This window comes from Oryctolagus cuniculus, chromosome X, assembly GCF_051225735.1.
Source record: "Oryctolagus cuniculus isolate XC-2025 breed Fujian yellow rabbit chromosome X, ASM5122573v1, whole genome shotgun sequence".
NCBI classification, from domain to species: domain Eukaryota; kingdom Metazoa; phylum Chordata; class Mammalia; order Lagomorpha; family Leporidae; genus Oryctolagus; species Oryctolagus cuniculus.
This window is the reverse complement of record NC_142888.1, coordinates 65715527-65741119: the sequence shown is the minus strand read 5'-3', so window position 1 is coordinate 65741119 and position 25593 is coordinate 65715527. Positions and strand designations below refer to the sequence as shown.

General features: G+C 35.1%; 1 protein-coding gene and 1 pseudogene across 1 annotated transcript in view; one reads left to right on the top strand and one right to left on the bottom strand.

Annotated features, from left to right (window-relative positions):
* The window catches only part of LOC100349442 (uncharacterized), a 453812-nt gene that overhangs the window by 220554 nt on the left and 207665 nt on the right, over positions 1-25593 (top strand). Inside the window, exons 9-10 of the mRNA XM_089323942.1 lie at positions 770-889; positions 6623-6727. Of these exons, the coding sequence (XP_089180068.1) occupies positions 770-889; positions 6623-6727 (225 nt within the window). The remainder of the gene's footprint in view (positions 1-769; positions 890-6622; positions 6728-25593) is intronic.
* Positions 19594-20227, bottom strand: LOC100347528 (zinc finger CCHC-type and RNA-binding motif-containing protein 1 pseudogene; annotated as a pseudogene).

Below are 25593 nucleotides of genomic sequence, written 5' to 3'. Positions count from 1 at the left end.
TAAGTGATGAGGATTCTAAGAATTAGGTATAAGCTACAGTTTCTACTCTAATATTTACTGATAGATTGGCAGGTGGCTTTCTGGGCATTATTCATTAACTCACTCTTTTTACTGAAAGTTTTGAGTTCCGTTCCTATCCATTACTGATATTTTAAAGTTAAATTCTATGTGCTGTATTATATCAAAATATTCAAATTTGCACATTTCAAATCCTTTAGGAAGTTTGCTGTATTTAAAGGATATGACATTATGGTCCCTGAAAGCATATATAACTGGAATGTACAAAACCCCTACCAAAAGTACATTTTATTAATAAAGCTACAATCGATAGATATCTGTAGTTGTCATGACAAGTACATTTAATACCCACCATGTTTCTCTGCGGGTGGGATTCTGGGTGATGAATATTTTCTTCTTAGGTTCTTCTGGTTTTTTAAAAATTTCCACCAAAAAATTACAAAATAAGTGAGCATTTAAAATTATTTATTTTCACTTCTTCTTACTCATCTGAATGTTACCTATATCACAATAAAGAGGACTTATCAAATTAAGCCATTTTATTCTTTGATACTATACATTTGGCTCATTCTGGAAACCTTTTTTTGTTGGTGAAATATTTGTTTATTTTCATCCTGTTTTTGCATTGTGTATCTTTCCATATATATTCATTTTGTGAAAAATGAAAATGATGATAGTTACATATTAGCACAGAATTAATGACCTTAATATGAATTTCATGCATCTTTTTCTTTGTTTTCCTCTTTTCCAGTGCAAGAGTATGACCAAAATCTGTCACTACATAATTGCTTTGCCACCTGATGTTACAGGATCAGAAACAGAAGTTCAAGAATTTGTTACCACTGAAGAGAAGCCGCCTAGGGTGCAAGTGGTAAGCAATTTTAACAAAAAATTTATCACTAATGTGAAGCATTTATAAAAATTTATAAATATCTCTCAAATCCTGATACAGTGACAATTTATGCATTTTTTTATCTTTTATTCCAATGTTTTTCAATGTGCATAGTGGGTAAGGTGGTATAATCACATCTTTCTCATGTAGCCATATTAATTTTTAATGAATGTATCCTATACCATTGAATTTATGGACCATAATTTATTTAATCATGAAATTATTATTATATTTTCAGAATGCTATAAATTTTCAGGTGATAAAATTAAAACTGATATAATTAGCTGTTATGTATAATGCATTTTTAAGTATTTGAATAATTTCCTTGAATATATTCATAAAAGTTGGATTATGGTGAAAAGGGTATACAATTGTTTTAAAATTATTTGTATTTTAAAATTATATAACAGAACAATTCTCTAAACTCTATATCCTTTCCAATATTAGGTTTTATCTCTTTTCCCTGCTTCTGCTAGCATCATTTTATAATGAAACTTCAATTTATTTTAATTAGGAGTTTTTTTGTATGCTAATATGTTTCCAGCGTTTTCTGAAATTCTTTGTTATTAAAATTAATTTATATAATATGAAAATATTAACTGCTCATTATATAAAATGCAAAAGATGTGGATGAGCTTTTAATTGCTTAACTATAACAATGTGTATTTTGCGCAGTCTTTCTGCTTTTCATGCTTTATTATATGTGTGACATATATAGTTTAATTGTGTTGTCACAGTGTAATTTACTTGATATTTTCCTTGTGGTTGGCATTCCAGTTATTTTAAATTTCTGTTGTGCTAATATTATCAATACTTCTTTGATGTGCATATTTGTGCATCTTCATACATAAAGCATTATTTTTCAGGATCAGTTGCTTAGGCAAAGTCTCCTAAAATATAATGAAAAATTATTTTCCTAAAGGATTGTTTCAATAAATAGTTCTGTCAGCATCATTCATGTAAAATCAATTAATGATACTTTTACTACTTAAAGAAATAGAATTGACTACGTGAAAAATAATCTTAATCATATATGATTTTCTTACACTTAATGATGTCTTTTTTTATTATATTTATTAGCTATTTTTATTTCCTTCTGGCTGGATTACTTGTTCATAACTCTTGTTCATTTAACCAGTGTGGTCTTGGTGGTAATTTATATGTATTATTATATTACTTATATTTATAAATATCAAGTTGATTATGAAGATTTTCATAATACATTGAGTTAAGGTATTTTAAAGACAGAGATTAAGAAGTAAAAAAGATTAATTCCCAGTGAAGAGAGCTGAAATTTTTAAGGGCAGTATTGTTAATTAAGCAGTAGCCCATTCATAATATGATTACATCTGTCTTTTTTATTTACGTTAGTTTCTACTAGTTTTTTGGAGTAATGTCATTATGACTTAGAACTGCCTAAATGGAGGGCAAATAACCTTCATATTTTCTCCAAGAGAATGTTTTGATGTGAATGTTTTTCAAGCTATAGCTTGAAGTAACCTTTCAAATGTCATGCTAGTATTTTCAGAATAATATTCATCTAATACTAAATCTTACTTTATTGTTTTCTGTATTTGCATAACAAAATTATTACAGTTGCTTGGAAACCTAATTTTGATGTAACGATTTAGTGAAAGAGAAGGGGTAAAATTTCTTATTATAGAATTGTTTGGGTTGAAATAATCAGTTAATGATCTGAAAATTAATAGACTTTTTAAATCATAACTGCTCTTTTATTGTTCAATCAGATCCTGCTGTTATTAAACTGTAAATTGTGAGCAAAAAATGACATTATTTGCTGACAGTGAAGTACACAAAGTAATAATTTAAAATATTGAATAATAATGTGGGTTTTAATCAGAGTCTGAATTTTAACCATATCAACAAAATTTACAAATCTAAAACATGTTAGGAAATGAATGTCATAAATGCAAACAAATTGGAAAAAAAGAAAAGAGTTAGTGTATGAACTAGTTTTCTTGAAATCCCTGCTTTTTCACTAATTACTTAAATGTGGACTTCGACAACATTTCCTCCTTATCTTCAGTTTTCTCATATATAAAATGTGGAAGTTCAGTGAATAACAACTGAGGTCACTTACAGCTCTATAGATCTAAAATAGTTTAACATGTCTGCTGTCTTGTTTCTTTCCATAGTGGCCTCTTAGAGAAACCATTAATTAACGCACGTATTCTGCCCTGTGGTTAATTAATTCCTAATATGCAAATGGATTGAGTTTATTGGTTTTTATCAAAATGTTTGTTCTGTAGCTATAGGTTTTGCTGTACTGGGGGCAAGGAGGGAGGATGGTAGGAATTCCAAGGACAGCAAATCAGATTTTTTTCTGAATCATACATTATCAGAGGAAAATTCAGGTTTTCAAGAGCTTGATCTTTATGTAGTTTGGGGTCCTTCTTTTTAAAAAATGCAAAATTGTGAATACAAAATAGCATACAAATTGAACACCTAGAATTAAAAAAATTACAATGGATTATAAATTTATAAAGCTGCTAAATACTGTAAACATCAACTACTCTCACAGCATTGGCAGGAGCTGATACAAGAGAGGGGCCCTCTGCTGCCATTGCTGGAAGCCAGGTGACCCCCAATGGCCCAATCACAGGTGTCAGCTCCACCCCCACCCTAATGAGATTCATTGCTCCTACTTCCTTGCCCACTCCCGGCAAAGTTTAAAGAGGACCTGTTCCTGAACACGTGGCTCTCTCACTCTCTCGCTCTCTCTCTTTTTGTCTCTTGATATCTCTCTCACTCTCTCTCTCAATCTCTCTCTTACACTCTCCTTCTCCCTCTTTTCCTTCCTCACCCTTCCCTCTGGTCTGTTGGGTTTCCCCACCAATAAACCCTTCTCTTAAAAAAAAAAAAAAAGAGAGGGTCCCTAAAACTTAAGCTTTGTTAGCTACATGGTAAATTTAGGCATGCTTGTTCTTGTGTGTACTTCTCTCTGGCTCCACTCCTTATTTTTAACAGTTCTTCTAACACCATGGACACAAGGTACGCGAAAGAAGAAAACAACATTGGAGTTCAAACTGTAAATACTGTATAAATATGGCTTTTGTGTCAGCAAGGAATGTACCACGCCAGTATGCTTCCCTTTATATTAACTACCTGGGTTACTCTTGCTCTATCTTATTCAACACTGACCACAAAGTTGCAGCCTCTTTGGTTGGGGTGAAAAGCTTAGGAAATGCTTTAATTTAGATGGCTAAAGACACCTACCCACAAATGTGGCCTAATCTCAATCACATTTACAACAACTAATAAGTTTCTTACCTGGGACTATTATTTCATGTCCAGGGAAATGTACTGGCACGTTGGCATCATCAACATCCTGTCACACTCATCTTTCATCTCAGATGCCGATGGCTGACTCTGTGTGCTTTTTGTGCACTTCATGTGTGGATAATTCTGACTGTTGATTTGATCAAAGCTTGTGAACACTTCATCTGTTTTCATTTTCATAGCCTATTTTGTTGTACAATTGAGGTTTGTATTGTGTGCTATGGTTTTCTTTAGCAGAGTTTCTTCTAGTTTTTGACAATTAGTTAAAATACAGTGTTCATAGTATTGCAATGCTCTGAGTAGGCAATGATACTATAACTATAGGATCTATCATGTTCCAGGAAAATGTGACATCTATGCCAATTCTTGGTTATCAGCATCAGCATTCCAAACAAAATTCAGACACAAAATTTAATTCTACCTTTGGAATTTAGTATGTAGATTGCCAATCAATAGGTGTGGGTAGAAATCAATATGCCTTATTAAGAAAATGGACTAAAAGTAGAGGGAAGTTACCCAGAAATGATTAAATGGTAGGAAAAATCAACTGTAGCACATGAAAAATGGAGAAATTAAGAAGTGATTGTATCTATCTAAGTCGATATAAACTTATCTAGTATTTTAAATTTATTTATTCAATAAGCAGAATGCTATACAGACAGAAAGAGCTCCTATCCATTGGTTTACTCCCCAAATGCTCACATTGCCCAGGGCTGGGCTGGGGCTAGATCCAGGAGCTAGGAACTCAATCATGTGCATTGTAGGAACCTAAACTTCTTAAGCCACTTCCAGTAGTTTCGAAGATTTAAAAATCAGATAGGCTTAAATATGAACTTCTCTGTTTTCAAATAAATCAGTAGTAGAAATATAAGAAATGCTAGAAAAGAACTACAGAATGTGTGTTTGTATGTTGACATTGTGCATGGCTATAAGTTATTTTCATTGTAAAGATGCATCATGTGAAAGGAGTGTTGTCTGTCCCTCAAAATGCAGTACATTGTAGAAATCTATCATTTAGCTCCAAAACGTGGCTCTGTCCTTCTACCTTTAGAAGCCAGATTTCAGTTCTATCCCCGGGAGACAATGGAAATTATGAACTATGTTACAAAATTGTCAAACTTCAGTGCTTCATCTCTGCTCAAAAGGAGAAGCATAGAACCACTTAGCTGACATTTTGTTTCTATTCAAGTGACAAGACCCAGGAAATGAACCAGAAGCCTACAGTTAGACACGCTAGGCTCCCAGCATTCTAGATGAACATTTCTAAAGTAACCCTTCAGTCAATGACTGCTACACACCTCCCTCTGGGATGGAGAGCTGTGTTAAATGATCCTCATTAGGAAGATGCTTCACAATAGCTCAGATTTAAACAAGTATTGATTTGGAACTCAGAGTACCTGACCTTTTCTTTTGCTTTCATTCTTTTTGCCACTCCATCTCTCTTCTTTCCCTCCATGCTCTCCCCCGTTGGCTCCAAGTGCAATATAATCAGTTACTTGAATACCCACAGTCTTTCTTTCATGAATATTTTATGCAATGCTATGGGAATGGGGCAGTGAATTCAGATTCCATGAATGGAAATTTAAAGAATGTCCATGATCCTTTATTGTTTACCCTGGAAGACACAACTCCATACATTTTGCTCTTAATATGAGAAGATCAGTTCATGTCTTAATTCAGATTTTAAAAATCTGCATTGAGTGTAAGAAACCAGTGCAGGCACCATCTCATATTTTACTTTCACATCCATCATTTCTTTTGAAATGCATACCTTCATTTAGTTTTGTCCTTAAAATAATTCTGTGATAGCACAACATTTTTATCATATCTATTTTAAAAGTTAAGAAACTGAGGCCCAGATACATTTTACCCCTCTCTATCCATTTGTCAGGGCATTTTATCAAATTGAGTTAGGTTGTCAGTATTACTTATTTTTCCATTTAATCACCTATGATCAACTGTCTTTTCTCAGAAGCTAAGGCAAAATTTCACCTCTACGAAAAACATCCCCCTATAAAGCTCCAGACCCCTCTTAATCTGAATATATAACCTTACCATATTCGTCAGCAAAGCTATTGGGCCAATCATTTTTAACTTCTTGAGAGTACCTCAAATAATGTTGGATTCGGTGTTCTGTGTTAATTTCCAACTGAAAACTACCAGAAAAGATTGACTACTTCTAGAAAAATCTTTAAAGACATTGGAGAACTAACACTGAGTGAAAAATATGAGGCCAAGAGCTGGGAAAAGGAAACCCAGACAGTAAGGCAGTGCAAGCCAGAAGACAATGAAATGCTATTTTCACAAAGTGATCTGAAAGAAGAAAAATAATGGCCAACTTGGAATTCTTTTTCCTATAAAAATGTCCTTCAAAAGTGAAAGTGAAATTAAGACTTTTTGGACAAAACAAAGGTGAAAATCTGTGACCAGCACACCCAACTAAAGGCTGTTGTTCAGAAGAAGAAAAATGATTCCAGACTGAAGCTTGAGGATGCAGAAAGAAGAGCAACAACAATGGTAAATACGTATGTAAATCTAAATGGTTATTGACTATGTAAAATAATAATAGAGGTACTAATCACATGGGATTAAAATTATATAGAACTTAAACTCATTACCATGATGGCAAATAAGGAGAGAAGAAGGTAAATGAAGTTAAAATGTTCTAAGGCCCTTGCATCATCCAAGACGTGAAGAAAGTATTTTGATAAGCCATAAATGCTTGTGATAACCACTGAAAGAATAATAAAGTACTGTAAAACTATCATTCAATAGTGGAGAAACAAGAAAAAGGAAAACACAAAGCAGGAAAAGTGGAAATCAAGTAGTAAAATGATAGATTTAAACCCAAGCATATTAATAATAGCGCTAAACAGACCAAATGTTCCAATCTAAAAAAAAAAAAAAGTCACATTGCTTGTTGCAAAGGCAACTAGAAGCTACTTACAAGAGACTCACCTAAAATATAAAAATATACAGTGTTTGTGTAAAATGATACCGTGCAAATAATTACTAAAAGAAAGCTGGCAAAACAAATGAAGTAGATTTTAAGACAGAAAGCTTTATTAGAGATTAATATATTTTTGTAAAATAAAATGTTAATTTGACCTGAAAGGTAAAATAATTTTAAACGTGTATGTATTTAATTGTAACCTCAAATAAAGGGAAAATTGGGAATCTATTCAGCTACAAAATTAAAAAAATAATTCTTATCTTACAGGTAATCTTAATTCCTCCTCTCCAGATACAGAGGAGGCCATTTATCCTCCTTTAAAAGTGTGATCTTTTCACCCCCTCATGTCTTCCAGTGTGTATTTCTTTTCACGTTTGCTTTCCTCTTGACATTATCTTTCAGTGGATAATTTCACTTAACTATAGATAGGGTGAATTGTCTCCTATCCCCAAAATAGTCTTTGCTTCTGCATCGTCCTTTAACTATTTTATAATCTTTCTTTTTTACTTCTAAGTTAAGATTTCTACAAGCACAGTCAATGTTATGAATCCCACACCTCACATCCAATGTTCAGGCTACAGAAATCAAACTTCTGCAGTAACTGTTCTACTGAAAGCCTTCATCTTGTTTGACAGATCTGTAATGCAGTTGATTACTGCTTCTTTGAAACTTTTTCTTACAGTGGCTTTTGTGATACTATAGACTCTGGATTCTTTTCCCAATTTTCTGGCCTCAAAATCAGATTTCTTTATGCCATAAATGTTGGTATTCTATAGTTTCTCTTAGGATTTTTTTCCCTTCACTCCCTTTCATCAGTGTTTTTCAAGATGTGGACTTTTAACAATATAAATCAAAATCATATCAGGCAACTTTTAAAAAATGTAGATTCCTGAACTATGCCAGATACCTTCTGAATCAGAATGTGTGGTGAACGTGGCTTACAATTGTGCAATTTTTAACAAACTCTCAGTTATTCTGATGCACAGCAATGTTATAAAATACTGCCTTTTCATAGGTAATTTCACCTTAAGTAAACTCCCTAGGATTTTTATTATTCATGTTCTGATAACTTATTTTTTCTTTAACTTTTATTTAATAAATATAAATTTCCAAAGTACAGCTTTTGGATTACAGTGGCTTTCCCCCCCCCATAACTTCCCTCCCACAACCCTCCCATCTCCTGCTCCCTTTCCAATTCCATTCACATCAAGATACATTTTCAATTATCTTTATATACAGAAGATCAGTTTAGCATATATTAAGTAAAGATTTCAACAGTTTGCACTCACACAGAAACACAAAGTGTAAAGTACTGTTTGAGTACTAGTTATAGCATTAATTCACATTGTACAACATATTAAGGACAGAGATCCTACATGGGGAGTAAGTGCACAGTGATTCCTATTGTTGACTTAACAATTGAACTCTTGTTTATGGCATCAGTAATCACCCTAGGCTCTAATCCTTTCTCCCTCTCCATGCCTTCAGGAACTCCTAGAACCCAAATGTTGGTTTTTTTAATAGTATCCTGTAGATTCCCGACAATATTTTTTAGATTTCTAAGTTCCTTTTCTTTTCTTTGGTTTGACTGTATACTTTCCTGTTCTCTGTCTTCTAAGTCCAATATTCTCTCTTCTGCTTCACTCATTCTGTTTTTAAGGCTCTCTAATGTGTTTGTCATTTGATCTATTGAATTCTTCATTTCATTATGATTTCTCTTCACTGTGACAGTTTCACGTTCTGTTAGTTTCTTCATTTCAGTTAGATTCCTCCTTAATATTTCATTTTCACGAGAGAGATTTTCTATCCTGTCCAGTAAGGATTTCTGTAGTTCAAGAATTTGTTTTCGAGAACTTCTAAATGTCTTATCATAATTTTTTTGAGATCCGTATCTTGCATTTCTTCTATCTCATCATCTTCATAATCTTGAATTGGAGTGTCATATTCGTGTGGGGACGTCATAATGTTTCCTTGGTTTCTGTGTTTGTTGCTTGGCATTGTGAGGAAATTCTTTTGTTTCTTCTTTTTTTTCCTCTCTGTGGTGGATTTTCTTGTTAAATTATGACTCTAGATTTAGTGGACTGTCTGCTTTAGGTGGATCTTTAGAGGCTTGTGATGGGTGTGTCCAGAGGGCTCTATTCATTTCTTCAGGGTTAAGGGTGTGCCAAAGGTGACACACTCAGGTTTGGCATGGTAAATCAATCTCTCTCTCTCTCTCTCTCTCTCTCTCTCTCTCTTTATTCAGATGGGAAGTAATTCCCCATAGCTGAGCTATTCTCCTTGAAGGCAGTCAGTGTCTGAGTGCTGGGCCTTGTGCGTATAATATTCGTCTACTCTGTCCCAAGGACCACACAAAGGATCTGTGCAATCCTCAGTGTAAGCTCAAATTCCCCTGTAATCTCCCACTGGGTTGCCAAGGTTACCGAGTTTGTGGCGTCTCCCACTGAGTACTCACGTCTCAGGTACTCTGTGAGTTCTCTCACACACCCTCAGTTTTTTTTCACAGTCACAGTTCATAAGCTCCGCAAGTTCACTAGGTCTTAACCTCCTGATATTTCTCCCCACCAAATCAGGTGGAAGGGTTATATTCAGGTTTCTGAGGAATCTCCAGACTGACTTCCATAGTGGCTTTACCAGTTTCCATTCCCACCAACAGTGGGTTAGTTTCCTTTTCCAGTGCTGGTGCGTAGACTCGGCAGCTGCGGTCCCGAGCCGTGGGTGCCCATGCCCTCCATGTAGGTCCACCTAACTCTTCCCTGAAAATATAGTATCTGCACTAAGATTCATGAAACTTCGTTTGTAATCTTAGTTCTATTAACTACTAACTGTTTGACCCTTGTCAACTCACTGCCCTTCACACAGTTTCAAATCCTCATTTGTAAAAATGAAGGAGTTGGCGTAAACTTTAAGCCATGTAACACTAGATAAGTTATTTAACTGCTCTTAACTTTCTTAGATAGATAATGAAGTTAATGATACTTACCCAAACGGTACTTACTTCAGGAAGTATCCAGTAAAAATGAGAGATTACACTATTAGTTGCTATTTTAAAGAGGATCCCTGTGAACATTCTAAAGCTTCATCTCATAATACATTCTTATTTATACAGAATTCCAACAAATTGTTAATCTTATCTTCGTATCAAAAAATAGAAATAATAATAATAAATGAAATTAGATAAGTGATCATTTCCAAAATTGAATTTAAAATGTGTAATTATTCAAGGTAAATAATCATTGTGCCTGCAGAAAAATGTGAAGAATTAAATGTAGCTACATTTGAAATGCACATTTTTATAAATATACAAATAGTTTTTGATAAATCAGCATGATGAGCTTTTGTGGAAGTAAAGAGGATTGCCAAGAAAAATATTCAGCCTCAAAATAGTATGTGCCAGAGAAAGAAGAGAACAAGTTTTTCATTCATTCATTGATTCAATAACAATGAATCCTTCAATATGTTTATCAGTTTGAGCATTATATTCTTTTCCTTTCAAAGCATGGCATCTTCTTTGATCACAGTGACTTCTCCAATTGTTTTCTAAGTCCTTAAGCCGAGCTTCTTCAAGATTTAAGGACAACCCTTCTTCTCCAAACACTGTACCACTATTAGCAAAAGCCATATCTTTTAGTTGGTTCTTTCTTTTTAATTTTTTTTTAAATTTTAAGATAACATTTTTAATTTACATTGTACTCAAAGGCATTATGTTCCACTAATAAAGACTTCAGCTGATAAAAAATAAAAAGACCATAGTTCAGCAGGGATATAGGCAAGGGCTATAAACAATAATCAAATGAAAATATACCTATTTTACTCATGTATAGTAAATTTTAAAAGGATTTTGATCATTAAAACTATAGTGGTATATCATTCTTTACAATTTGTGTCACAAATATTTCAGAGTTTGACAAAACACTATATTTGCAGGAAAACTTATACATACAGGCATTTCTTTTTTGTTTTTGATTTTTTACAATTTTATCTCCCACATATATGGGAACATTAAATATTTGTCTTTCTGTGTCCAGCTTACTTCACTCAAAATGATGTCCTTCAGTTGCAACCATTTTGATGCAAATGATTTAATATTTTTGTAGTTGAATGATATTCCATTGTGTGTTTATTATATATATATATATAATCACATTTTCTTTATCTATTCACCTGATGATAGACACCTTGGTTGATTCTGTATATTGGCTAATGTGAACAGTGCTTCTAAAAATATGGTGGTGCAGATATCTATTTGATACAATGTGTTTATTTCTTTTGGGTGCATAACCAGTAGTGGGATTTCTGGATCATAAGGCAAATTTCTAGTCTTTCAGGATCTCCCCAAATCTGGAGCTTTAACTACTACAATCCAAAGACCAAGTTTTAGCCTATTCAAAATGACTGTACACAGAGCTTCTCCTAAAGACTTATGATCAACGTTGCTCAGTGAGCATTGGCAATTTCAAGGGTAGGTACAATGGGATGGACATGAGAAATGCTCTTTTCTCTCAACAGACCATAGATATCCTGGAATTCAGATTTTTGACCTTTTGTTATATTAGTAACATATAGAGAAATGCATCTTCCATCAAATTTTATTCCTTCAATAAATTCTAATTCACCTTCAGTGTTATGCCATCCTTTACTGTGAATACACTCTTTCTTCCAATCTTTTTCATTGCAACAGAAATGATGCCAATTCCTGCCTCTGCCTGCAGAAATCACAGCAACCTGAGGAGTTGCTTCAGTTGTTGCAACAGGTTTAAGCTGCTTCTTTTTTTTTTTTTGATTTCTTTATTTATTTGAAAGTCAGAGTTGCACAGAGAAGGAGAGGCAGAGAGGAAGAGAGGTCTTCTATCCGCTGGTTCACTCCCCAATTGGACAAAACAGCCCGAACTGCACCAATGCGAAGCCAGGAGCCAGGAGCTTCCTCTGGGTCTCCAACGTGGGTGCAGGGGCCCAAGGACTTGGGACCTTGTACTGCTTTCCCAGGCCACAGCAGAGAGCTGGTTCGGAAATGGAGCAGCCTGGACTTGAACTGGTGCACATATGGGTTGCTGGCACTGGAGGTGGAGGTTCTTCCCGCTAAACCACAGCACCAACTCCCAGGCTGCTTCTTAAGCTCAATAATTGCATCTTCAATAGCTGGCATAATAACTTTTCCGATTTCCCTGTATTAGCACCTTGGCTAATCTTCTTGAATCTTTCTTTGGCAATAGAGCATGCCAGTACCTTAGTATCAATCACGCCACCCACCAGCCTATTTAATTGTGTTATTGAAAACATATTGAACAAATTTTGTTCCAATATTTTTATATTTAGCCTTTATGCCAATTGACTCTGCAGCATTTATACCATCCTTTGTTGCTTGGAAACTTCCCCAATTCTTTTTTTTTAAGATTTATTTATTTGAATGAAAGAGTTACAGAAAGGGGGAAAGACAAAGAGAGAGAGAGAGACCCAGCTTCCATCAACCCATATGGCTGCAATGGCCAAGACTGGGCCAGGCCAAAGCCAGGAATTAGGAGCTTCTTCTCAGTCTCCCACAAGGGTAACAGAGCCCAAGCACTTGGGCCATCTTACACTGTTTTTTTTTCAGGCTATTAGCAGGAAGTTGGATGGGAAGTGGAGCAGCTGAAACATAAACTGGCATCCATAGAGGATGCCTGCACTGCAGGTGGCAGCTTTACCTGCTAAGCCACAATGCCAGCCCCTGGGGCCTTCCTCATTTCTGTTCAATAGCCCCTTTTCTTCCTTATAGCCTCCTTATAATGGCTATGGCATCAGCTAAAATGTCTACAATTTGAAGCATTATGGGTCAAGCATCTGCACCAAATTTTATATTTTGGCAACCACTGTCCTGGACACTGGTCTCATCTGGCAAAGTACTGTGAATAATTAAAGTGTTTCTTCAGGGTTACACTAAGTAGTGTACGTGGGAAGGCAGAACTTGGTAAGGGAAATACAGAGCACAGGGCACACATGGCAGTAAGCCCAAGTTCCTTTTGTTTGCTGTTCCCCTACTCTGGGACACCATCAGTGTCTTTAGATCACTTTTGGCCCTCTGGTGGTAGTAGTTGGGATTATAAAATATCCCACAAATAAAGCAAGTAAATAACATCCTATTTCTGTTTATATCGGTTAGCTGTTTTGAAATACAAAGGTTGATTCTACTTGCTAAAAGCACAGATCTGGCAATACTTCATTTAGTTTGAAAAAAAAAGTTGATTCCAACACAGTGAATTTGGAGGTAGTAGAAGGCTCTTAATATATTAATATAGAAAATACAATTAGATACTCAAGTGCCATATAATTGGAGAATATAATGAAGAGACTGTAGTATTTTACTCTTTTGAATACTAATTCCCTTATCATATACAATGATAAAATTATGCCTATGACACGTAACAATCATTTGTTCAAAGCTCTCCTTCTCCTTCAATCCTTGTTCAAATCTCTTCTCCTTCACAATGAATTTGATTTGTTTCAATTATTTATCAGCATAGCTCAGGCTTTCTAAAATAAATATTCTGATTTTGTATGTTATACATAAAGATGTGACTGTATTTTCCTTGGTTAAAGACCAATAATAAGAGAATCTTCACCCAAAATTATTACTATAGTGTCTTTAATGTTTCATGGTTGATTGAAATGTCTCGGAACCTGAATAACTGCACAAAATGAGCAAGTTAATAATGTTTTATATTATTAGCCTCTCAAACTTGTAGGATATTAACCATTCATCAAATTATTGTATGTACTTGTCTTGTATATTATCAAAACTGGAAGATTACTTTTCAAATGTGGATATGTATCACATTTTATCTTACAGTTTACGTTCTAATAAGTTTTACATATAAAGTAAATATTTAATATGAAAGAATATATTTCTTTTAAATTTTTTGTATATACAATTATACACATATAATGATGCTTACTACCTTTCCTCACTTCTCCTTCCTTTTAATTTTTGCAGCAACAAATTACAACTTAATTTATAATCACAAACTTAATCCTGCACTAAAGAATACAAGTAGTAAGAATAAAGACCACTGTTCTGCAAAAATATAGAAAACAACTGTAAATGATAATCGAATCTCAAGAGGTTAATTTCACTCATATACATTACTTTTTTGTATTCTATATATTGTTACCACAATTCAGAAAAAACATATTTGTCTTTCTGGGTCTGGCCTTTTTCACTAAGCATAATAGTCTCTAGTGGCATCCATTTTGTTGAAAAAGACATAATTTCACTCTTTTTTATGGTCGAGTTGTATTTCATAGTATATTTCTTTATTCAGTCATCAATTGATGGACATATGGATTCCATACCTTAGCTATTGTGAGTTGTACATGAAGGTACAAATAATTCTTTCATATGCTGAGTGACTTTTTTCCTTTGGGTAAATTCCAAGGAGTGGTATGGGTGGGTCACATGACAGATCTATTTTCAGATTCTGAGGAATCTCCACACTATCTTCCATAAGGATTGTACTAATTTACATTCCCACCAACAGTAGCTTTTTCTTCAAATCCTCACCAGCATTTGTTATTTTTTTATATTTAGATAATAGCCATTCTAACTGGGTCTAGGTGAAACCTCACTGTGGTTTTGATTTGCATTTTCCTGATAGCTAAGTGATCCTGAGGATTTTCTTTGTATATGTTGGCCATTTGTAATTCATTATTTGAAAAATACTTATTTATATCATTTGCCCATTTACTAACTGGATTATTTTGTTTTGTTATTACTGAGCTTCTTGAGGTCCTTCAGTATTTTGGATATTAATCATTTATCAGATATACAATTGCAAATATTTTGTCCTATCCTGTCAGTTGCTCTTCACTTTGTTAAGTCTTTCCTTTTTGTGCAGAAGCTTCTTAACTTGATGTAATCCCATTTATTTTTGCTTTTATTGCCTGTGATTCTGGGGTCTTATCCAAGAAATCTTTTCCTATGCCAATGTATTGCTGCATCTCTCCTATGTTTTTCTCTAGTAATTTGATGGTTTCAGGTCTTAGGTGTAGATCCTTGATCCATTGTGAGTTGATTTTTCTATAGGATGTAAGGTAGGAGTGTTATTTTATACTTCTGCATGCAGATATCCAATTTTCCAAGTACCATTTGTTGAAGATATTGTCTTTTCTCCAGGAAGTGATTTTATCTTGTTTTTCAAATATTAATAGGTTGTAGATAGTTGGTTTAATTTCTAAGGTTTCTAATCTGTTCTGTTGGTCCACATGTCTATTCTGATGCCAACTTTGATTTTATTGCTTTTTCTATTCAGGAACTTTTGTGTTTCCATATGAAGTTTAGGATCATTATTTTCTAGATCCAAGAAGTATCTATAAACTGCTTTGGGCAGTATGAACATTTTGTTGATATTAATTCTTCTAATCCATGAACATGGAAGATTTTTCCATTTTTGTGTCTTCTTCTGTTTCTTTCCTTAATGTTTTATAATTTTCATTAGATATTTTCATGTTCTTGGTTAAATTTATCTTCAGGTATTTAAATTTTTTGTGGCTATTGTGAATAGGACTGATCATACAAGTTCTTTCTCAGCCATAATATTTTTTCTGTATGCAAATGATATTCATTTTTGTGTGTTGATTTTATATCCTGCAGTTTTGCCAAACCCTCTGACGAGTTCTAATAATCACTAAACGGAGTCTTTGATTCCCCTACATTTAGTATCATATCATCTACAAATAGGGATAGTTTGACATTCTCTTTTTCCATTAGTTTCCCTTTGATTTCTTTTTCTTGCCTAGTGGCTCTGGCTAAAACTGAAACTAACTGAATAATAATGATGAGAGTGATAATTATTGTCTGGTTCTGGATCTTAGTGGAAGTCCTTCCAGCTTTCCCCCTTTCTATATGGTTTTGGCTGTGGGTTTGTCATAGCGTGCCACAATTATGATGTGGTATGTTCCTTGTATATCAAATTTGCTTAAGGTTTTTTAACATGTAAGGATATTTTATTTTATCAAATGCTTCCATTGCAGTGAATTAATGTGATGTCTTGAGTTTGTTGATTTGCATATGGTGAACCATCCCTGAATCGTTGGTATGAATCCCAGTTGGTCCAGGTGTAACCAGTTAATCTCCAATATTATTTTGGATCCTGAACTCTAAATATTACATTGAAATGAATATTGCTTTTTACCCCAAATAGCAGTCTAAGTCCATCCATTGTGTTATATTTAATTTCATACTTACCCCTAGGAGAGGTTAGCCAAAAGGGTTGTTAATTCATGTGATATATTACACTCAATTTCCCTTTTAACAATTTAGTTATTTGAAATAAAGAGCAACACAGAAAGAGGAAATAGAAAGAGAGAGACAGAGAGGGAGAGAGGGAAGGTGACAGAGAGAGAGGAAGAGAGAGAGAGAGTGGGAAAGAGAGAGATCTCTTCTATCCTGTGGTTCACTGCCTAAATGCCTGCAATAGCAGGGCCAAGGCAAAGCCAGGGGCCAGGAACTCCATCCAAGTCTCCCACATAGGTAGCCCTGGGCTGTCTTCCACTGCCTTCCCTGCTGCATCAGTAGATAATTAGATCAGAAGTGGAGCAGCTGGGACTGGAAGTGGCACTCCAATATACAATGCTGGTAGAGCAAGTGACAGCTTAACCTGTTGCATTACAACATCAGCCCCTTTACATTAATTTTAGACCACCTTTAAATTGCAATTACTATAAAATGAATGCCCATAATATTTTAATTTTTACCTGATTCTGGGGTTTAAATATTTAAATAGCCCCAGTCGAGTAATTTAATCAAATTTCCCAATTGGAAGAAATATTTGAAAATGGTTTTGCATATGCTTTGATTCAGTAAAAGCCAATGCTTGCTTTGCTTTTAATAATAGAATTATCTCTTTTAAGTAGAGTTTATTAAGTTGGTAGAGCCTTGTTCTCATCAACTATTTATAGATTTTGATTACTCAAGCCTTTTAGCTAGATAATAGATTTACTGAAAGTAAAACTTAATGCATTATTGAATGAAATTATCCAACTCATGTAGGTGCCCAGTCAATCCAACAACATCTAATATCTGATAGAATTTGTATATACCACCTTTAAAAATCTATAATATAGAAGAGAATCCTCTGATTCAGAAAGGTGAAGTTCCTTAGGACATATAACTAGTCCTGAAATGCGTGCAGATGTTTGTACCTTAATAATGTTGAGAATAATTTTAAAGGTGACAAAATCACTTTCTGAATCTTTTCCAGGAACTCAAAAGAGTTCATTACATATGAAGATACAATCACAGGAAAGACTATCCAATGTGTACATACCTAAGTGAGATCTTTGTAAATCTCCCAGAATATTTACCTTTATTTGTAAAGGAATATTTCCTTAACTACAGCCATTTTTATCCTCAAATTATGTATATACATATATATATATGCACACACACATACACACACTACACACACAGTTTTGTGTCTGTGCATACATATATCCATATGTACAATTTGAAAATGTTCCTCATTAGATTTTCTCTGTTCATTTTAAATGATGAGTAAAAGAGTAATAGAATAACTTTGAGGTTCAGTGTTTTCCAATTGAAACTATTTTTGAAATACTTTTCTGTTAATGTATTTACTAGTGAATAGCCTTGATTTCTCTATCCTTGCAGCTGCCAGAAAGAAGTCCATATTCTAGATTTTCATACAGAACTATTTCCAATAATTATATTACATTTGGTTAGTGATGTCTTCTGGTGATTTTGATGCATCTTTTCCAACATGAAAATAGAAGGACTGTACTGTTTCTCTGTATCAAGTATGTATTCATAATTAACTGAATATGCACATTATGTTAAGAACTGTTCTACATGAAGCAGTCAACAAAAACTGTCCTGCTGGAGCCAGCGCTGAGGAACAGTGGGTTACGCAGCTGCCTTTGACAACATTATCCCATATGGACACTTTTTCCAGTCCTGGCTGCTTCACTTCAGATCTAACTCCCTGCTAATGCACCTGGAAAAGCAGCAGAAGATGGCTCAAGTCTTTGGGCTCCTATTCCTATGATGGAGACCTGGATGAGGGTCATGGCTTCTGTCTTTGGCCTAGCCTAGCTCCAGCTGTTGCAGCCATTTAGGGAAAGAACCAGTAGATGGAAGACTGACTCTCTCTCTCTCTCTCTCTCTTTCTCTCAACTCCACCTTTCAAATAAATGAATACATTAAAAAAAAACTGACCATCTTACATTCTCCACAAAAACTCTGCAGGGCCCACATTTTAGTAATGTGTAGTGCTTATTCATAGGAAGATCCATTGTTACCTTTGTCTTCCTATCCTGCTAGTTATTGCTTTCCATAAATTGTATTACTTTAAGGAAATCCCAAAAAGGACTATTGAGTGTACCCCTGCCTAAAATAAGTAGTATTTTCAATATTTCTTCTAAACACATTCTATAGGTGTTTATGAATAGCGTAATTGTTGGGTGTAAGAGTTTTCAAAACAAGCAACATTCATAATAATACTTAATGTTAAGTAGACTGAGTTTTCATATTTTTGTATTCAGAGAATCACAAGATACATTATTAGTACATGACTAGTTAATAGAACAGCAAATTACATAGATAATTTAAATATATATCAGGACCTTGTGATCACTGAGAATAATAACCCATCACTGGGAAGATGATGGGATAGCGAAAGCTTCATTTTACCCTTCTTGTTTTCTTTTTTAAGACAAAATTCCTTTGAAACAGTTTATTAACATTTTATGATGTTTGTGCTTTGAGATTAAATTTCAAAAGTCATGTAAACCAAGCAGACACGATAAAGTTTTATACTGAACATCACAAATAAATTACTTTAATATCTTTTTCTCATGAGAAGACAACAGTATTAGTGTAATAGTATTGTTTCCTTATTTTTATTAAAATTAGCTATTTTCAAGATTAATACCAGCAAATTCTAATTTTTAGTATAGGTTGTGTATCTTATCTGAAATACTCGAGACCAGAAGTACTCTGAGTTCCAAGGTTTTTTGGATTATGGAGTAGTAGTATATACATAATGAGAAATATTAGGGGTGGGACTTGAGTCTAAATATTTAATTTGTTTTTTATATAAACTTTATATGTGTAATCACAAAGTAACTTTACACAGTATATGTAATAATGTTTTTATGAAACAGAGTTCCACTGTGTGGAACATCCTACTGAGACATCATGTTGACATTTAAAATGTTTCAGATTTTGTACTATTTTGGATTTCAGATCAGGGATGCAACTGTACAGTGCTAAGGCAAAATAGAATCATGATACTATATATGTATTTTTAAATTTTCTATTAACTATTTTCTAGTAAAATACTATTTGTTATTAGGTACTTTTATGCTAAAATTCTAAAAGTAACTCAGTTGAATTTTGTTTTCCAAGACTTGGGATATTTATATAACAAATGCAATTTTAATCACTAAGTTCTTCTCCATCACTGATATGTATGTTTTTCTATATATTCAGGCATCTTGAGTCATCTGATGTTGAGTGACCTCCTGAACTGAGTTTCCATTTTTTTTGTTCCTCATTTTGGGCTAGTTACTGAAAGGCTATAGCCTGGCTGAGGCTGTCCAGAGCAGGGTCTTCTCCTTCATCTTCACTTTTTCTACTTCTTCAGTTCCTTTTTCTGGCTCAGGAACTTATTTTTTCTTTCCTCTTTGGAAAATATGCCTGTTCTCCAGGCATATTTTTAGGACAGGCATAACTTAAGTGTCCATTTTCCCCAGATGTCTAACGCTTGGATTTATCACAGCAGTATTGTCTTTGTGGGGACTCAGCCTCTCTTCCATTGTAGGTCGAAATGCTTCCTTTTATCACTCTACCAAATAATGGTTGCTTATTGTACTGGTGTAGTTTTTTGCAGTCTTTTTCCAAAAACAATATGAATGCAACCCCTTCACTCTTCCTGTTATCTTTATTTTTCATTATAGTAACCTTTACAACTCTGTCATATTTATATCCAGTATAAGTCATTATTTGTCAGGAAAAAAGGCAAGTTGGAGATATGCACTGTGCTCTTACTTGGTTCCAGTCCCTGATTCATTTTTTCAGATGGGACAGCAGCCAGAAAGACCTCCACCCAGCTGACTCAACCCTGACTTGTCCTGCCCCCTCACAGCAGCCTGGGCATCACAGGTCTTAGCAGAAAGAGGCACCGAGAACCAAGAAAGCAGCCCAATTTAACTTTTTTCATTCAATTTTTAAAGTATGTTAATTCTTACAAGAAATTGAAATAGTATTAGCTATCATGATGGTAGCTCTAGGGCTCACATAATCCTTACTATGCTCCTGGTACCATGCTAAGTGCTATATATGCAGTAACACCTTTAAATAGCCACAGAAACCTTATGATATAGATCACTATTACCCTAATACTACTGATAAGGAAACTGGAGTATTTAAATAATACCCCAAGCAGTAGTTTGGCATCAAATTAAAAAAAAAAAAACATTTAGGATAAAACCATGGTACTAGGTTGTACTGTTTAGCACGAACTTTCCCATCCAAACTATGACATGATATTTGGCCTCCAAATTTTACAGCATAAAGAAAAGACAATTGCAAAAAAATTCTAATTGAGAGTCTCAGAAGCTGTATTCTGTATGAATTGACTATAGCTAGTTAATATTTAATATGGGCCTCTAGGTTTTTGGAAGCAGCTCCCCTGCTTCCAAATGCAGCTTTCCATACTATATTTCAGTGCTTTGCAAAACTTAATTGTGTGTTTCTAATGAAAAATCGCATAAAACCCTTTCATTATCTCTTTCATTCTTAGAAAACCTCTAGAATAGAATTTATGCTTTCATGTTAGTATTCACTGAGACACATTAAAAGTGAGCATGTGTTTTTATTGGCTCTAATCAGAGCCAATATTAAGTTTTGCTTAATTTTATTTCATTTTACTTGGCACATTATACTCAATCATGAATAATTACAATCTGCTGAAATACCAAAGAGCTTAATCCAAAATAAGTGTTCCAGTGCCATCGCAGAGATACAGTTAAAGGAACTTGTTTGTAAAAAATTGACCACCCATCTATATTAATTCTGCTTTTTCTTAAGGGGTATATATCAAATAAACATATAATAGAATGCATATAATAGTTTAGAGCTTAGGAAATTTTATAGGGTATGTTTCCATGTGCATCTTAATGTCCCATTGAATTACATATGCAATCATTAGGAATTCAACATAGGCATTCTACTATTTCCCACTTTAACTGTAGTATATTTGTTTAAGGTATCTAGAATAAGACAGGCAAGAGAATGAATATATCTTTTAAACATTTTTCAACAATTAGATTTCAAATATTACTTCTCAAAAACCATATACTCTATTCTGAACATAAAGCCTATATGTATAATTAATTTAAAATTAAAATAATCTTAAAATTAACTTCTATTTAATTGCTTTTATGATTCAGCCAAAGAATTGAATTGAATTCTGATCTTCTCTGGCACAGTTCCCAGGAGAGGGCCTTAAAAATATATTTGATGTTTATAAACTAGACCAGTACTTTCACTACCACCATCATTGTCCCTTATATATTTTTGTCTTTCATATTCACAAAGTGTTTTGAAATTTATTAGCTAATGTTATTAATTTTATATCAACTTAGTAAAGAAGGTAAAAGAGGTATTTTTGTTCCAATTTTTGAGAAGAAGAAGCTGAGACAGCTTTGTTCAATGCCAGTAAAAGAGATTTTATTTATAAATATATTCCTCCCCTATCTTCTGATAAAATAAGTTATTAAATATATTTTCTTATGTTAGTTTTTCAAACTCAGCAAAATTGGCATCTGTGGTTCAATACAGCTTGTTTTGGGGAAGGGCCTGCGAATATAGGATGTTTATCAGGATTATTGGACTCTACTTACTAGAGGCTAGTAGTACCTCCTTTACTGTGACAAAAGATCTTGAAAAATGCTAGATGTCACCAGGATCAAAAATCATTACTGGTTGAAAACACTGCTCCTGAAGTAGAATGTTTAAAATAAAAAAATAAAGAAAATGTTGCAGAATTACAAAAAGGCTTGTAGAGATGGTCTAAGACGTGAGTCTTAAGGTATCAAAGTTCAGTTTTTGTTTTTGTAAAACAAATTTTACATTTTGAAAATAAAGGCTTTTATTTCAGATGGAATTTTTTTCTTTTTTTAAATTGTATTTATTTGAGAGAGAGAGATAGAAAGAGAAATCTCTCATCTGCTGCGCACTCCCCAAATGTCTGCCACAAACAGGGCTGGGACATGTTAAAGCCAGGAACAATGAACCAAGTCCAGGTCTTCCATGTGGGTGGAGGGACCCAACTACTTGAGCCATCACCTGCTTCTTTCCAGGGTGTTCATTTACAGAAGCTGAAATCAGAAATGGAGATGGAACTTGGGCCCAGAGCACTTCAATATGGGATGCAGGCACCCCAAGAAGCATATTAGCAGCTGTACCAAACACCTCCCCCCAAATAGGTGATTTTAATGTAACACAAATTTTCTTATATTAAAAACTGCACATAAAAACAGAGTTTATTCATGAGATATAGTGCTCACTAAGTTATCAGGGCTCTTGGATCTTAAGGAAACTAATTCAACATTAAAGTGTCTGATGTTAATGTATCTACATCAAATTGTAGACTTGGGAAGAAACCAAAATCAGGGTTTTAAGTCACAGTATTTCTTTTGCTTCATGATCAATTTTAAAGGAGTTGAGTTGGAATCTAGACCTGGAATAACTGGAAAATTTGAACTGACAAGGTGGAAGGAAAATCACCTAGACAAAAACCTCTGAGCATTTGCAATAGCATTATGTTTTGATTTGTGTATCAGCCTAGAGAAAAGAATTTATGTTTGAAAATAATTAGAAATATAACTGGAAATGTATATCATGATGAAGCTAAAGAGTTTGCTAGTATAAGATATATGTATATCTTTAGACAATTAGATCATTTAATATTTTTGCACAGGAAAATGACATGATCAATATGGTAAGGAAGATGTAACCAGATAGATCACAGGATAAAAAAGATTGAGGGCAGGAAAACTAAAGAAGTCTTTTTTTTTAGAAACAAAGATTATTTATTTGAAAGTCACAGTGACAGAGACAGGAAGAGAGGGAGAAAGAGAGATCTTCCATTGGCTGGATCACTTTCTAAATGCCCACAGAAGCCAGGGCTGGGCCAGGCCACAGCCCAGAGCCAGGAACTCCAAAGGGGTGTTGCACATGAGTGGCAGGAATTCAAATGCTTGAGCCATCATCTGCTACCTCCAATGTGCATCTGAATCAGTGGAGCAGCTGGCCTCAAACCAGGCACTTTAATATGGGATGCGGGTGTTCCAGAGTGTGGCTTTACCCATTGTGCCACAACATTTGCCTCAAGAGGCTTTTTCTTGAATTGAGGTATGAAGGAGAGAGAGAAAAGCTAGCATTTAAAATTAACTATGGGGTCGGAACCACGGCTCAAAAGGTTAATCCTCCGCCTGTGGCGCCGGCACCCTGGGTTCTAGTCCCAGTCGGGGCGCCAGATTCTGTCCTGGTTGCTCCTCTTCCAGTCCAGCTCTATGCTGTGGCCCGGGAGTGCAGTGGATGATGGGCCAAGTCCTTGGGCCCTGCACCAGCATGGGAGACTGGGAGAAGCACATGGCTCCTGGCTTCGGATCAGCATGGTACACTGGCCACAGCACGGCGGCTGCAGCGGCCATTGCGGGGTGAACCAACGGAAAAAGGAAGACCTTTCTCTCTGTCTCTCTCTCTCACTGTCCACTCTGCCTGTCAAAAAAAATAGAAATAAAAAAAGATTAACTATGGATCAGACACTGTACTGATTTTTTTTTTTTTGACAGGCAGAGTGGACAGTGAGAGAGAGAGACAGAGAGAAAGGTCTTCCTTTATGCTGTTGGTTCACCCTCCAATGGCCGCCGCGGCCGGCACGCTGCGGCCGGCGCACCGCGCTGATCCGATGGCAGGAGCCAGGTACTTATCCTGGTCTCCCATGGGGTGCAGGGCCCAAGCACTTGGGCCATCCTCCACTGCACTCCCTGGCCACAGCAGAGAGCTGGCCTGGAAGAGGGGCAACCGGGACAGAATCCAGCGCCCCGACCGGGACTAGAACCCGGTGTGCCGGCGCCGCAAGGCAGAGGATTAGCCTAGTGAGCCACGGCGCCGGCCGCACTGATTTATTTTTAAAGATTTATTTGAAAGACAAAGTTGCAAATCAAGAGATGGGGGGCAGGCAGGGAGAGAGAGAGAGAAACCTTCTATCCACTGATTCAGTCCCCTGTTGGCCACAATGGCCTGGGCTGGGCCAGGCAGAAGCCAGGAGCCCGGAACTCCGTCCAGTCTCCTGCATAGGTGGTAGGGGCGCTAGCACTCAGGCCATCTCCCACTGCTTTTCTGGTCTCGATAACAGGGAGCTGAATTAAAAGTGGAGCAGCCAGGACTCAAACAGGCTTTTATATGGAATGCTGGCATCGCAAGCAGCAGCTTAATCCTCTGAGCCATAATGAAGATCCTTGTACTGATTTATTATTTCACTGAATCCCTATGAATTTCCATAAAAATATCATTTCCTAAATGAGAATGCAATTTAGCAGCGTTAAGGGTTTGTTTGTTTGTTTTGCCAAAATTCATGCTCCTAGCCAGGTTGCTGATCTGAGATTAACTTCCAGTTCTGTCACACTTACAAATAGCAATGAAAGAGGGATGAATGCAAGAGGCATTATTTTCGGACTCAGAATAGCATACCCCAAGTATAGCACCTTGGCATACTGGTATTTAAAGCTGAAGGAAATTGAGGAAACCGCAGAAGCAAGAAGGTTACTGTCTTGCTTTCATCCACCTTCTTCCTTAAGCATGGTCAAAAGAATTTTCTGACCTACCTCCTCTGAAAATAAGTCATAAGATCTTTGTCTCAGAGGGACCCTGACCTATACCCACAGGCTAGGAAGAATATCAACAAACAGGCCTTGCTAAATTCCCCTAGTTTATTATAATACCATTAGAACATACCCGTTTGTCCTCCTATCATACATGTGCGTTACTATCCATAGTAACTCTCAGTTTTTATTTATTCTTAGTGTCTCCATTTCAGAAAGCTCCCTGACACATTTATCTTGGATTAAATAGATATATTACGATTTTCCCTTGTTAATATGTGTTTTGTTGTGGGGTAGTAATGGTTGAAGAACAGGTATTACTCTGTTCTCCTACAATTACAAAGGCTAAATCAGTAAGACTTGATAAAATTTAAGACTGCATGTGGGTTTATGGAAGGTGGGAAATAAACATTAGACCTTTCTTCTATTAACAGCTGTCAAGTGAAAATTGTACTTGATAGTCTCAAGTAAAGGTGGAGAAAATGATTTTATTACTTGCAAAACTGCTTTGCTTCTCAGTCATACTAAAATACTAGTTGTGGAA